This window comes from Drosophila simulans, chromosome 3L, assembly GCF_016746395.2.
Source record: "Drosophila simulans strain w501 chromosome 3L, Prin_Dsim_3.1, whole genome shotgun sequence".
NCBI classification, from domain to species: domain Eukaryota; kingdom Metazoa; phylum Arthropoda; class Insecta; order Diptera; family Drosophilidae; genus Drosophila; species Drosophila simulans.
The window spans coordinates 2,142,794-2,155,329 of NC_052522.2; the positions used below are offsets into that span (position 1 = coordinate 2,142,794).

The following is a 12,536-nucleotide window of genomic DNA, read 5'->3' on the forward strand; positions in this document are numbered from 1 at the left end:
TTATGGCTTCCACCTTCGAAGCGCCAAAAAATGAATGGGGGAACCCCGTGGCGTCTCTGATTACAGGCGAAATATGCCACGTGTATGTGGTACGCATATGTGTGTGGGGGGCAGTTTTGATTCTCTGAAGTGGCAAAATCGATAGTGTAAGGAGGGAATTTTCTTGTATTTTCTTATATTCCCTGGGCCTTTCACTCGAAAGTTAATTGATTGAATTAGCCAGCCGAGCGATGACACAAAATGGAGAAGCTACTTCCATAAATATTAATATGGGCCAATCAAAACAAATGACAAGAAAATTATGCGATACCAATGTTTAAAATTCAACAACTTCCTGGGTAACAACAAAGTGTTTAAATTAATAAATGCCACTCCGGTTTCCACACCCACTTCATAATCGCATTTCCCCGCATTTCGTTACTAGGCGTCGCCCTAAAGGTAGGCAACGAAAATCCACTCCGCCTGCTGGAAAATACATTTTCAATGAAGCAGTCTACTTTTCCGATGACAGAAAAGTTTCGCTGGAATTTTAGGAATTTAATTTGCATACATTTGGTTGACTGATTACTAGCTATAGCTCGGATTCTGAACTATTTAAGCTTGTCAAACTTGATGTAAGGAAAATATTGTGTTCCTTTTCAAGGACTACATATCATTTCTATTGGCATGGGATGCTTAACTTTTTTTTGTTCCATGGCATCGATATCTGTGGCATCGACTGCGCTAATTGTTCTAATGCGCTCAAGCTGTAAGCTGCTTAAAATTGCTTAAATTGCAAGTTGAATAACAGCAGGGGAGAAGGAAACTCTCTAACAAGGACCTGAAGGAAGGAAATATATATACTCATATGTACATATATGTACGACTGACTTCTGAGTCATTGACGTCACTAAGGAAATAATCTACAATTACGCAGCAGTTGGAGAAATTGGCAACGATTATTGAACACTTAGTGTAAGTAGGTAGGGGAATGTCATACTAGGTTGGCAATTTAAAGAGTGTGATGGGCTAAACGAGTCCTTTTAATTTAAAGACGGCAAGGAATTGCCATGCGAACAGTTTAAAAACTTATTGGAATGCTGCTGTTTGGAGTCTTGTTTTATTAATATCATTAAAAGGATTTGTAGCTAAACCTGAGCTGTAATACAAATTGTTGAGATATATATGTTCGTACGATTTAACATATTTCAACATTACTAAACGATGCATTATATATGCTCTAGTTATTCCTATGAAGCTATCTTATTAGTATAGAATATTCAATTTTATACCATAGGGATTCGTATAAAATACATCACAGCTTGCTCTTAGCGTGTGTGCTCCTTTTAAAGAATCTTTCTTGCTGTCGCCGCTTCTCCTCGGCACTTAGGTGCTGCTCCTTGCCACTCAAGGACCAAGAAGTGAGTGCCGGAGGTCGGTGATGTCGGATGAAGGGCACTATGTAGCGGGCACACTCCTCGGCGGCATGAAGATGAACGTGATGGGTACCTCCATCCACCTCGTAAAACTCGAAGTGCGGATTGTTGTGGCGTAAGATGGCGACCGCCTTCTCGGTTCTAACTCCCACAAAATTAGATCTTGACCCTTTAATGATCAAGTAGGGTTTTCTCCGAATGCGCTTCGCCAACGCCTCAGAAAATCCAGGTTCCATTTGCGTTAGGCTGTAGTATTTAACTCGTCCATCTCTGGAGAAGAAGAATCTGTCTGGATAGAGTTGCGACTTCGACACCTGCCGGTGAAGCAAGTGTTGGGCAAACTCTGGGGTCACCGAGTTGTAACTTCCTTTGGCGAGGACCTCGTTCAGCTGTGCAAGGGTGTAGGAGGGAGGCTCGTGCAGATTACCCTCCTCCTGACGATCCTCTTCCACCAGGTGCTTTTCCAAGCTGTGGGCCAAAGTTTTAATAACCGTTTTGGGGCTCGGCGTCCAGGGCAGCAATATGTCCAGTGAGATGACCATGTCGACTGTATGTGGTGCCAACGATGTGTAAATGAAGCTTATGATGCCACCCAATGAGTGGCCCATCAATGAGACCTTCGACCAGCCGTATTCCTTCATTACTCGAGGAATGATTAACACGTAATCGTTGACGGCGTAGTGCATTCCTGGCTGAATGCGAGCGGATCTTCCATGTCCGGGTAGGTCGATGCACAGCACGCCTATGTAGTCGGGAAGCAGGGGAATCAAGCGATCGAAGGTTCCCAGATTGTCCAGCCATCCGTGAATCGCCAAGATGGGTCGCTCCTTTCGATTGCCATACCAACGTCCGGAGATGTGACCCCAAGGTGCCGGTATTCTCACCTCCTTGAACTAGAAAAAAGCAATGCTGGTTACCATTTTCATCAAAAACACTCTGAACTTAAGAATTTTACTACACACTTTCAGTTTCTGCACAGTAAACAAAAATTGCCGCAACGGGTTAAGGTCGCTTATCTTGCTATTTCGTCTATAATATTATTTCTGGCATACTCACATCGCTTAGAGACATAGTTCCCATATTGATTGGTGGTTTGCTGACCTTTGCCCGTCTGTAAATTGGTACAAAATCCAGAAATGAAGGCACCGCGTGTTATCTTAAGTATCTAAACACCTGCAAAATCGGCGATTCGGTGATCACACCTCTTTCGGCTACAACAGCTGATCTACGACTAATTCCTAATATTGTTTTTTCACTTTTGAAAGCGAACTAAAGAGTAAACACGCCGAAATAAAGAGTACCTGTTTTTGGCGCGAAACAAATCATCAATTTTAAGAGAGCGAACAATTTGTTTTTCAAACAGCTGATTAAAAGTATTTCCAATTCGTAGTATTGTTTACATTCGCGTTTGCTCAGGGTGAAAATATCTTTTTAAAATTTGATACATTTTTTGTGGTATTACGAGCTTTGTTGAATACTTATTATTCCGAAAAACTTTAAAATATTGTAAGAATTTAATCAAAAATTGTAGCTGGCACTATGCTAATTACCAAAGTTCACCGAAAAAGCAATACGAGGGTGGTATGGTCCAATTGTTCTTATCTCCGTTTGTTATGATTTTATTTATTTGCTTACTCACTCGCCGAATGACAAAGTTCACATAAGACGATTGCCCTTTGCACTTTGATTATTAGACTGGGTCCAGTCATTGTGGTACCACTTCCACAATTATCTTTAGTATCTGCCTTAAGCGATGAAAATACGTTATGCTTTTTAGAATTTCCCGTTATACGGATGTAACAGATAGTTCTTATCAGATTACCTACGAGGTGTAAAATTTAATTATCCAAAAACATATTGTTTAATATGATAGTTTAAATTTAATACTTGTCGTGTGTTCACGTTCTCAAACTTTACAACCTTTACAAGTAATGGTACAGTGTATTATTATCACAACTTGCTGCGCTTTTTGTTGGTCCGTGTGAGAAATCCCTTTGGTTTCCTCGATCTATCATCCTTTCCGGCCACAGCCCAGGAGATCAGGGCAGGAGGTCTGTGATGCTGGATGAATGGCACAATGTAACTGGCGCATTCCTCGGCGGCATGCAGATGAAGGTGATGGGTGCCGTTTTTCACCTCGTAGAACTCAAAGTGTGGATTATCCTTGGCCAAGATCGACATAGCCTCTTTGTTGCGGTCGGAGAGATATGGTGACAAGGAGCCCTTGATGATTAGATATGGCTTCTTGATGATCCGCCTCGCCATTTCTGCCCCCAGACCATCGTCGATGTCTATGTAGTGGTAGTACTTTACTCGAATATCCCTCGAGAAGTAGAACCGTTCGGGGTACAGTTTCGACTTGGCCAACTGGCGGTGGAGCAGGTGCTTTGCCAGCTCCGGGGATACGGAATTAAAGCTTCCCGTGGCCAGCACCTTACCCAACTGGGTGGGGGTGTAGGAGGGCGGCTCACTATAATTTCCCAGCTTCTGTAGCTCAACATTCACTAGTTGTTTCTCTATACTCAGGGCCATGTAGTCTATTTCGGTTCTCAAGGGGAGCAGTATGTCGAGGGAGACTATCATATCGACGGTGTGAGGAGCAAGGGAGGCGTAAATGAAGCATAGGATTCCGCCCAGTGAGTGTCCAATGAGAGAGACCTTTGACCATCCGTACTCCTTCATCACCAGTGGAATTGTGAACACGTACTCGTACACACTGTAGTACATTCCAGGTGGCAAGTGCGATGATCTTCCATGTCCTGGCAGATCGATGCAGAGTACTCCTAGATAGTCAGGTAGGAGGGGAATCAGCCGATCAAAGGTTCCCAGGTTGTCCAGCCATCCGTGAATGGCCAAGATGGGTCGCTCGTTCCGATTTCCGTACCAACGTCCAGAAATGTGACCCCAGGGTACGGGAATCTTCACAGCTTCGAACTGGAAAATGCACAAACTGTATTATTCACTTTTAACTATTAACCTGTTGTTAATTTGGTTGACTTATACCTAAGGTTACAAATTAATAATTGGAGGGTAAAGGTTGTTTATTAATCTACTAATGTACTTACATCGCTTAGTGACAAAGTTCCCATTGCTCTTAATTCAAGTGGTACTGCCTTTTCTTATCTTAATTTGCTCTAAATTATTTGTATTCCGTTTAATTTTCTACTCGTCCTTCTGCTTTAACATGTTGGCGCAAACTAACATATTGTCTTAAGTTGGGTTTGCTATTATTCAAACTCAAAACATAAAGAGATCTTTCTATTCTCTATTAAATTATTAAATTATTCTCTTAAGTAATAATGAAGAGAGCGAGATAAGATTGTGTTCTAAGTTGTATTTTCTCACGAGCTCTTACTACAACTTAAAACTATAGTTTATAAAATCCATAGAATGATCTTCGTGTTCTTTATCACACCAAGTTGTTGTTAATTATTTTTTATGTACATTAGTTTATTCTTCATTTATTAAAATACAAATAATCTAGCAATTCGCGAGCGCTTAAGTTGACTTGCCGAGGTCGAATAACAAAAACATGAATAAGCTTTGATGAGAGAAAAAGCTTTCGAGTGTTTCGGGGCGAATGGCAATGTGAGATCTGTTACATTTAAATATTTTTTTTTATATTAAAGGAAGGTCCAAATATATGTATTTAGTTTATAATCCGAATTTAAGTCGGAAATGATCTTGATACACTGGTCTGTATCCTTATTTCTTCTCAATTGACTTAAATTGTGGTGCATCTAATCAAAGGCATCTGCTAAGATTATGAACACCATCGCATAAACCAAAAAGCCTATAAAAGCACGTTAAGTGCTTGTAGAGATTATTTGCCAACTTAAAAATACCGTCTATTAATAAACTTTTATTACGTTTCAAAATGAAAAAAGCGTAACAACTAATCATTCATAAATACAGCCCCAGTACTAATGACTCTAATCTTAACATTGATTACTGCACATTCTTAGATTAAACTCGCGATCCCAAGATCGGAATTCATGGTTATGCTATTAAAACTAAATTATTTGCGGTTTGACTATAACTTTCCTTGGAACAGAGTTGCATTCGACGGAGGTCGATGGTACTGAATAAAGGGACACATGTACTTCGCACACTCCTCGGGGAATCGCAGGTGAACGTGATGGGTGCCGTTGTCCACTTCGTAGAACTCAAAGTGTGGGTTATCCTGGGCCAAAATGGAAACGGCTTCGTCAGTGTGCGGGCCCAGAAAGGGCGACATGGATCCCTTGATAATGAGAAAGGGCTTCTTTCCAACTCCCCTGGCCATATCGGCACCCAGGTCCGCACCAATGTCCCAGTAGTTGTAGAACTTGATCCGTCTATCTATGGATAAGTAAAACGAATCCGGGTTCAGTCCTGACTCCTTCACCTGGCGGTGGAGCAGGTGCTGGGCCAACTCGGGGGTCACCGAGCTCAGCGTGCCATTGGCGACTGCCATTTCCAATTTCGGCAGCTTGTAACTGGGTGGCTCCCGCAGATTGCCGCTCGCCAGGATCTCATCCTGCACCATGTGCTGATCCAGGTTTCTGCGAAAGCTTTCGAGGGCAATGTCACTGTCGAATTTCGGCAGCAGCACACAGTCTATGCAAATGACCATGTCCACAGTATCGGGTGCCACTGTCGCGTAAATAAAACTGTAGAAGGCGCCCAGTGAGTGTCCCATGAGGGAAACCTTCTTCCACCCAAAATGCTTCATAATCCGCGGAATAATGAACACGTCGTTGTACACATCATAGCGAATTCCTAGTGGCAGGGGCGAGGATCTTCCATGTCCTGGTAAATCGATGCAGAGCACTCCCACGTGACCGGGTAGCAGTGGCACCAGGCGATCAAAGGTGCCCAGGTTGTCCATAAATCCGTGTAGTGCCAGGATGGGGCGTTCCGTTCGATTTCCATACCATCTTCCTGAAATGTAGCCCCAAGGAGCAGGAATTTTCAGCTCCTTGCACTGCAGAAATTTCTATGAAATGCATCTTACATCGGTAACTGGAAGTTGTTTCAACATGGTTTTTAGTTTATGCAGGATACGGCGTTTCAAACGTCTTTCTGCTTTAACAATCAGTCATCGACTTCTTTCAATTTTTATGTTGCTGCTGCTTTTTGGCGGTAATGTTTACAATATCAGTAATCGAGATACACTTAAAAAAGCTTCCCACATAAAAGCTTTTTGATTACAAAACGCACAATATAATCTAAAAGTAGGGGAAGTAGGTAGGTTGAGGACCTAATTGTACCCTGCATCTTTCCATAATTTCTAGTTTATTTTACTACTCCCAAAAATGTGTTTCCTAAAACTTAAAGTTTGCTGCTTCTTGGAGGTCTGTGATTTCGGATGAAGGGAACGATGTAGAGGGCACACTCCTCGGCGGCGTGAAGATGGACATGATGCTTGCCGCCCTCCACCTCGTAGAACTCAAAGTTGGGGTTATCCTGGGACAGAATGGACATCGTTTCGTCGCATCGAGGTCCCACAAATGGCGAAAGGGATCCCTTGATGACCAGATAGGGCTTCTTTTCAATGCGCCTCGCCATTTCACGAGCAAGTCCGTTTTCAATATCGAATATGTGGTAGAACTTTACACGTCCATCTCTGGAGAAGAATACCTTCTCCGGGTACATGTGTGACTTGGCCACCTGGCGATGGAGCATGTGATCGGCCAGGTGTTGTGGCACCGAGTTGTTGCTGTTCCTGGCGAGCGTTTGACGCAGTTTACTTAAGGTGAACGATGGCGGCTCATGTTCTGTGCCATCCGCCTGTCGCCTCTCCTCCAGCAAATAACCTTCTATGTCCTTGGTCAACTTGCTGGGATCCTCGATCCTCCGCGGAAGCAGTACATCCAGTGATATAATCATATCGACTGTACTAGGAGCCATGGCCGCGTACATGAAGCTCATCACTCCTCCGAGGGAATGACCCATTAAGGAGACCTTGGACCAGCCAAATTCCTTCATTACCCTCGGTATGATAAACACATAGTCGTAGACGTTGTAGGGCACACCCGGCGGAAGCCTAGAAGATCTACCATGTCCTGGTAGGTCGATGCATAGCACGCCTATGTAGTCGGGAAGCAGGGGAATCAGACGATCGAAGGTCCCAAGATTGTCCAGCCATCCGTGAATTGCCAAAATGGGTCTATCAGCTCGATTGCCATACCAACGGCCTGCTATGTGACCCCAAGGTGCTGGAATTATCACCTCTTCGTACTGCAGGCGTTTCTAAATATATTTGGAAAAAACCATTATTCAATTTAAAATCCATTTTTGAGGGATAAACTACATGCAAGAGTATGAAATATTGCACTTGCATTCTAACACACTTTTCTGCTTTTTGTTTTGATTACTTACATTCATTGCTTCTTTTGAACTCTTTGTAATTTCTTTCGCCGAAAATGTAATTAGCTAATAATATGCTTTTTTCATTCTTATACAAACAACCGTTTCTGACGTCTCAAACAGCCTTGAATGCATAGATTTAATCCAGTTATTTTGACCGAGTATTATCTTTACTATCTTATATTCATATCACATCAAACCATGTGAATTGCCAAAATTTTTAGCAACGACTTGCAACTGCGACGGCTTTTTGGCGACTAAATTGTTTTCGTGAAAATGATCAGCATGATCACCGCAGCAATATAAAATCTGTGAAACATATACCTTAATGAGCAAAAATGAGACAGAACGCAGTAGTCAGGCGGATGGTATTAGTGCAAAAAAACAGGAATTAACCCATTATAGCAAAACACTTTTGTTTCAAAGACTATCAAACATTTTAAAAATAAATTAAATATGTTAAAAAATGTACTGTGAAATTAAATTAAACAAGACAAAAACGTAGGTACAATTATTTTTTCTTAATATTTACTGAACCATATCTTACATAAATTTAACTTGATATATTTTATGAAATTCCTCTTTGGCTTCGGTTTCGTGCTCCAATTCGCCCATAGGCAAACGTGGGTTAAGGTCGAAGAGCGAATTTTTGGGCGCACGACGCACTCAACGCACTTAATAATCTAATAATATGCTTCTGAGATTAGGGAACAATTTTAGGTGGTGTAGGTAAACAAACACAATTCAACTGTGCTGTTATGTATTTGCATTTGGTTTTTCGAATTCGGGCGATGATCCTCTTATCAGTTGCAAACGCAAAATCACCACTATCTTCTGTATCATCACTTTGCCCAGTTTGGACCACCTGATGGTCGGTCATCGACGTCCGGTCGCAATAAACTGCCGTGGGATTTGGGGAATGTGTCGATTACTACGTGACTCTCAGGTAGAATCGAGTTTTCCACTTGCCGTGTCCACATCGATGCACTCGGTTACGCCATGCTGGCCTGGAGTGGTGGTCATGTGCCTGGTTGAAGTTCAGCTTTTTCCTCGGACTTTTTTTTAACACCAACGAGCACGTTTTTCCATTTTTCTGTAAGGGCTTTGGCGACGTTTACCTGGAAAAATTCATAGGAGTCGAAGATACCTGCTTGTTTCTTTTTTAACTAATCCATAGGAGAGTAGTTCTTTGCTTTAATGCAGGACGATGTGCCTATATCCTACTATCAACTGTATATGTTACACAAAAGTAGTTCTCCTGTGTGTACTTTACGTTCCTCTCCATTTCAGGCGAACTTCATCCTGCCCGGCTGTCTGTCACCCAAGTGCGATTCCCTTCCGCTGTCTTTCCCCTCGACTGGCTGTGACTTCTATGCAGCAATATCTGATTCCTGCTCAAAGCTTAATTTGCATTTGGCCAAATTTCCTTATGCATTTAGATCGGGTGTGCAAGAAGCTGCAGCCATGATTTATCTTAAGTTTATGTCTGAGTAATTTATCATGTCTGCTGGGGTCATGACGCCACCTTCCCCCCACTCGCCCCACTCCGCCTTCCTGTTGTGTAATTTTCCCCAGGCAGAGGGGGCTATGCAAATTGTCCCGAGCTTTCCCCGAAGTGAAAGTGCCATTTCACTGGCGGAATTTGTGCGTGTACTGGCCTTGAATCTGAATCCATAATTTGCCTGTCAACGGCAGCAAGGCAATGTCGTCGTCGTTGTCGTCGTGGCCCAAAAATTGTGCGCACATAATTGAGTTCAAGCATTTGGAGGCCAATTATGATTTCCCACTTTTCACCCAATTTTCTTTTGTCCCTTGGCGCGGCTCCTTTCACATCTCAATCAAAAGGGCGCGCAAAGTCCTTTGTCCTTCGAGCTTTCTCCGCGTGGCTTTAATTGCCTCGCCCACTTAACGTATGCAAATTAAATTTAATTCTTTTTCCTTCAACCGGATGTCCTTCGGTTTTTCGGGTCACCTTAAGTGGGAAAGCAGCTCACCTACGGTTTGATAAATATTTATGATACCCAATGATAGTTGTGCTGAACGAGGAAAAAGGGTTGCCCATTTCCCCTCTATTTTTCTTGCTCCCAAAAAAGTAAATAAATAAATAAAGGATACACTTGAAGAATTTTTAGTCTTATCGTTTGTATCCTCTCAAACTAAATTGCTATCTCTATACGGTTATATCTTTGAAAGGGTTGGTTGGTGAATATTGTAGCAGTGTACGGTAAAGTACTATATATGATGCTCTCAACCTGTCAGCGGAGCTCCCAAAAAAAAAAAAAAAAACTTGAGCCGGGGATCAGCTTCACAAAGACACCGCCGGAAGTCTCGAGCTGATACGCATGCATCTGCCGAAAAAAGGAGAAAAATCCAGGGAAAATGGCAGGAAAAGCGGCGGGGGAAAGTCGGGCAACCCGGCTATTATGCTTTCTATGTGTTGCTATTTTGCTTTTTTAGCCGGAATTTCTTTAGACCCAAAGAGCGAGTGAGATTTAAGCCCGAACAATAGATGAACAAAAATACTCGAGTGTGTGAGGAATTGCATTAAGAAATCATTTTCGTTTTGTGGCGGTTTCCATGGAGTTTTCCCGGGTTTTCCTTGGTTTTCCCTGGTTTTCACAGCTTTTGCACGGCTCTGCGGGTCTAATTCAAATGAATTATTTGAGCCAGAATGTTTCAGTCGGTGCATTTTTCTGGGTGTGCGGGCTTAACAGCATTTCTTTGGCTAATGAATTTGACTATTATACCAGCACATACATAAGAGCGAGGGTGTTTGCATTTGCATGTGTGTATAAATAATTGTATTTCCCCTAATTATACAGCAGAGCTGCAAATTTGCATTTGAATTCACGTGCAGTTTTGTCGGTTAGACTTACACGGACACACATCCAACTTACAATTAAAAATTCCACAGAATTACGAATGTAAACCGGAGTTTTCTGGCATGAAATTTGATGCTGAGTTTTGAGATCCCAAGCCTTGGGTGTATTAATTAAAAGAAACGGAGATTTCAGGTACGCTGTGCAAATTTGATTAAAATATCAAGAAAAATAACATAATACCCCAGCTTAAATGGCATTTAATTATTTTATACTCATGAAATTGAGCTATCCATTACATAAAACTACTCGATATGAAATCATTTAGATTAATCCACTTGATTACCAAGGTCACACCTCAAAGATTTATGAATTGCCCCACCCACTGCCCACCTAAGTATGCAATTTCTTGTTTTTATATTTGGTTAATCAAGTGCTCATAAGAGCCACAATCAAAAGTCAAATGGCACGTTTTTCGACTCAATGCCAATAAATTAATTAACCACAAAATTTATGATTATTACCCCAATGAGTTCGCCTTTTCTGGCGCCTCTTCTTGAGGATTTGGCCCCACGACTTTGTTTTACTTTCGGCCTTATTCGTTTATTTGTGGCCAAATGTTTCTACTGGCGCTTAATAAATAATTCGCATAATTTATGCATTGTCATACGCTGACTAATGGCAGCAGGAAGGGGCGTGGCACTTGACAGGCGGAATAAGCGATTGTTTACATTCCGCTCGCTACGAGAACTCAATTGCCTCGCACTCAATTTGCAAGGGCGGCACAAAGGACGATTTCATAATTCAAATCTTTCGATTTATAGCCAGCTGGTGTAGTATTGTCCTCCGGGGTTTATCGAAGCCTCGAAGGCGACTCAAACCCCGGCCAGCATTTCGCACTTGAGCCAACTCCAGCGCAACCGGCAATCGTAATTTACGGTTGCCCAACCCAAAAACGCACTGCACTTGTGCGTAATGCCAAAGCAATTGTGTGCAAAAGCGGAAAAAAGTAGCTACATTTCAAAAAATAATTCTTTTAAGTCACAATATTCAGAGCAAAGTATATTCGGCGACAGGAAGTCAAGAATCACTGAGTATTCCAACCAGAATTGACTCATATGGTTGCTAACTTTCTACAGTAATTTAAAACTGCTTATAAGAAATAACAATAAGAATTACTATTTGAAATACGTTCAATATATTTTTGCAAGTGTGCGGACTATCAAAAATGCAGGGACCCACCCATAATTCCCACCTACCATGCGAGACTGCTCCCTCAACTGTGTTGTTACCGTATATCGGATCTTGTCTGGTCATAAATTTCCGTTTTTGGTTAACTCCTGCAACTGCTGCCTGTGCTACCAAATTCCGTAGGTGGCTTTACCCTACTTTTAACCCGAAGGGGAACTACTGAGAGAATTCCGAGGGGGGCCATGGAGAATTGGATTCTCTGTTGGGCTTCCGAAAACTGTGGGGCATTCAGAAATTATACTGGCCTCTGCACATTTTGTTGATCCCCCGTTTGTAATTGGAGATTGCAGTTGAAAAAGTTTACCATTCAAAGTTTACTTTTTGATTCAGTTTTTAGAGCCTGGCGTTTGCCAATTTATCTGTGTGTGTTTGTTGTGGGCTGTCTGCAACAACTTTTAACATTTTGACCAGTAATTTAACTCGACAAAATGTCACAAACACAGCTCAACTTTCAATCTAATTACAATCTCTCATTGCTACATTGTCTCTTTGCCGAGAACTGGCTGAATTTTCGGAGTCTATTTCGGTTTTAATTGGGGTCGAATTTGTGTGTGACAAGCTGAGAAAAGCATAAATCTTCGGCATTTCATCTGTAAAATTGCAGCCAAGTCACTTAGATGTGCAAATATTTTGCCTGACCCCTTCGCTTTTGGGTCCACTACTTCATATTCATAGTCCTGCTGCCTGAAGATCTGGCAAC

At 42.0% G+C, this 12,536-nt stretch overlaps 4 protein-coding genes across 5 annotated transcripts; all 4 read right to left on the reverse strand.

The window, feature by feature from the left end:
- Positions 1-1,083: 1,083 nt before the first annotated feature.
- LOC6736453 (probable serine hydrolase) lies at positions 1,084-3,134 on the reverse strand. Of its 2 annotated transcripts, XM_016170398.3 has the most exons (3): positions 2,589-3,134; positions 2,472-2,526; positions 1,084-2,308 (listed from the first exon to the last, which is right to left on the reverse strand). In XM_016170398.3, exons 2-3 carry the CDS (start codon positions 2,493-2,495, stop codon positions 1,295-1,297), a joined length of 1,038 nt encoding a protein of 345 aa, XP_016029998.1. In that variant the 5' UTR covers positions 2,496-2,526; positions 2,589-3,134; the 3' UTR covers positions 1,084-1,294. The 2 variants fall into 2 exon arrangements, with proteins under 2 accessions (XP_016029998.1, XP_002083324.2); XM_002083288.4 differs by having other exon boundaries at positions 2,472-3,134.
- Positions 3,135-3,272: 138 nt separating this feature from the next.
- On the reverse strand, positions 3,273-4,961 carry LOC6736454 (probable serine hydrolase). Its single transcript, XM_002083289.4, has 2 exons — positions 4,481-4,961; positions 3,273-4,349 (listed from the first exon to the last, which is right to left on the reverse strand). Exons 1-2 carry the CDS (start codon positions 4,502-4,504, stop codon positions 3,366-3,368), a joined length of 1,008 nt encoding a protein of 335 aa, XP_002083325.1. The 5' UTR covers positions 4,505-4,961; the 3' UTR covers positions 3,273-3,365.
- A 304-nt stretch (positions 4,962-5,265) lies between these two features.
- LOC6736455 (probable serine hydrolase) lies at positions 5,266-6,489 on the reverse strand. Its single transcript, XM_002083290.4, has 2 exons — positions 6,412-6,489; positions 5,266-6,381 (listed from the first exon to the last, which is right to left on the reverse strand). The coding sequence occupies exons 1-2, from the start codon at positions 6,436-6,438 to the stop codon at positions 5,449-5,451; spliced, it is 960 nt and encodes a 319-aa protein (XP_002083326.1). The 5' UTR covers positions 6,439-6,489; the 3' UTR covers positions 5,266-5,448.
- A 9-nt stretch (positions 6,490-6,498) lies between these two features.
- LOC6736456 (serine hydrolase-like protein) lies at positions 6,499-8,090 on the reverse strand. The gene is made up of 2 exons (XM_002083291.4): positions 7,779-8,090; positions 6,499-7,649 (listed from the first exon to the last, which is right to left on the reverse strand). The coding sequence occupies exons 1-2, from the start codon at positions 7,782-7,784 to the stop codon at positions 6,729-6,731; spliced, it is 927 nt and encodes a 308-aa protein (XP_002083327.1). The 5' UTR covers positions 7,785-8,090; the 3' UTR covers positions 6,499-6,728.
- Between the last annotated feature and the right edge of the window lie 4,446 nt (positions 8,091-12,536).

What these genes read in the sequence shown, in the direction of transcription:
- LOC6736453 (XM_016170398.3), bottom strand. Translation starts at nt 2,495, where the DNA reads ATGGGAACTATGTCTCTAAGCGAT. An exon ending in GAACTATGTCTCTAAGCGAT is followed by an intron (nt 2,309 to 2,471) that starts GTGAGTATGCCA and finishes GCTTTTTTCTAG; the next exon opens with TTCAAGGAGGTGAGAATACC.
- LOC6736454 (XM_002083289.4), bottom strand. Translation starts at nt 4,504, where the DNA reads ATGGGAACTTTGTCACTAAGCGAT. An exon ending in GAACTTTGTCACTAAGCGAT is followed by an intron (nt 4,350 to 4,480) that starts GTAAGTACATTA and finishes TGCATTTTCCAG; the next exon opens with TTCGAAGCTGTGAAGATTCC.
- LOC6736455 (XM_002083290.4), bottom strand. Translation starts at nt 6,438, where the DNA reads ATGTTGAAACAACTTCCAGTTACCGAT. An exon ending in AACAACTTCCAGTTACCGAT is followed by an intron (nt 6,382 to 6,411) that starts GTAAGATGCATT and finishes AAATTTCTGCAG; the next exon opens with TGCAAGGAGCTGAAAATTCC.